At 54.7% G+C, this 1,703-nt stretch overlaps 1 protein-coding gene across 1 annotated transcript in view; it reads right to left on the bottom strand.

Annotated features, from left to right (window-relative positions):
- Positions 1 to 1,703, bottom strand: part of PHACADRAFT_134438 (uncharacterized protein) — a 4,890-nt gene that overhangs the window by 2,386 nt on the left and 801 nt on the right. The window contains exons 2-4 of the mRNA XM_007390529.1: positions 633 to 1,699; positions 448 to 580; positions 204 to 392 (exon numbers count right to left, since the gene is read on the bottom strand). Coding sequence (XP_007390591.1) covers positions 204 to 392; positions 448 to 580; positions 633 to 837 — 527 coding nt within the window. The 5' untranslated portion in view covers positions 838 to 1,699. The remainder of the gene's footprint in view (positions 1 to 203; positions 393 to 447; positions 581 to 632; positions 1,700 to 1,703) is intronic.

Raw genomic sequence — 1,703 nt, 5'->3', positions numbered from 1 at the left:
ATAGTCGACGAGATATGTGCCGAAGATGCCCGCTTGACCCAGACCAGACAGAGCCTTGTCGGCAATGGTAACATAGATGTCGCCTTCTGGAGCTATCTGATGGCCATAGGAAAGCATCATAACAATTGCCGCGGCGCTCCTGGCGGTTACATGGACAATGAACATAATGAGCTTCGGTGTGAGGGCTTTAAAATTGCGCCGACCTTCGCACATGATGGAACAGATCGTCCTGGCCCTCGGCCAGATTGTAAAGGAGCATGTATGTCTCACGCAGAATGACGGGTTTAAATGACGGCAAGTTGCTTGCTTTGTAATGTTGCTGAAAGACAGCGCGATGCTTGCGCCACCAAGGAGTGTACGGCATGGATGAGAAAAGCCAACTAAAGCCCATGCTGAAGGAGGATGTTAATTGGGCGATGACACTGTAGACACTTGGCATGAGCTTACAGCTCATTGACCATCGTGCGGACTGGTCGTGACGAATAATTTGTGCTTCGTTTGTCGAAGAGGTCGTTAACAGCTTCGGCAGCATTGAGGATAATCATTGGGTTGCCCAAAACGCGGATGTAGATGACATCACCTTCAAATGCGATGATGAACGCTGGACTGAGCTTCGGAAGATCGGAGCGTACCGTAAATTTCTTTCCAGCCCGCGTAGGTCAGCCATTGGTATTCCTTCGGTAGACGAGCGGTGTCGAACCACGTTGTCTTTGGGCCAGGGGGAAGCGGCGGATGACGATTCGATGGCAAGCAGTATCGGCCTACTAAAAGGACCGCAAGGAGTCCCAGAAGGGCGGCGCAAAACGGGGAGAGGGCGTCGGGGAGCAGAGTGAACATACTAAGGGGCTGGATAGTAATGTGGTCAGACCCAGGAGAATACGAGGGCACACTATTATATATCCGGTGTTTGGGAGGTGAACCATAAAGGCAGTTGGTGGGCAGATAAAGTTGAAATGCTCATATTAATGTTTGGTCTTTGGAGCATTGTCAGAGAGCGCTCAGGATTGCCAAGGATGGCCGAGCTTGCGCGCGAGGCACGCCCTCCGACCGAATGCTGGCCGAGCCCTTCCTTCGGCGGCCGCCAGAAAACCTGTTGTGCATGCGATCTTGACCCGATATGTGTAAGGAGCAAGACACGAACAAGGCGGCCATTGGGAATTTGACGGTTGCGCAGCTCACACGCACCTACTTCCCGGTCGCGCATTTTGCAGCCACGAGCAAACTGCGCGCCCAGTGATAGTAGGAGATAGGGAGTGCAAAGCACCGCGGCGACCAGTAGCTCGTCCGCTCTCACGAGGACGAACTATGCTTTCATACTCCACGGGAACTGGTCTCTCCGTGGACCACGGGCCGCAAACCAAGCTCTTCGCGCGGCTTGTGTAGTGCGGAGACGTGGGATCACGTCGCGGACAGGTACTCGCTCAGGGCCAACACCTTTCAGCGGACAGGACAGTCGCACGATGACTTTGACGTCAACCTACTGCTATTTGAAGCCAGGAACCGGCAGAAGTCGGGCAGTATGCCGTCCGGAATATGGTGGACGACGTCACGGTCGCGGAGCTCCCCTGGGACAACCCCATGGTGGCCACGTTCGAATGGCTTGATCCTGTTCAGCGGGTCCACGAAGGCCTTTGTGCGCGGTGAGCCCGAGGCACTTTCGTGCTATTGAATGCTCACTCGACGTGACGCGTTCGCGCACCGGA

The sequence above is a fragment of the Phanerochaete carnosa genome (assembly GCF_000300595.1).
Source record: "Phanerochaete carnosa HHB-10118-sp unplaced genomic scaffold PHACAscaffold_1, whole genome shotgun sequence".
NCBI lineage: Eukaryota > Fungi > Basidiomycota > Agaricomycetes > Polyporales > Phanerochaetaceae > Phanerochaete > Phanerochaete carnosa.
This window is presented reverse-complemented; position numbering and strand designations above follow the sequence as displayed.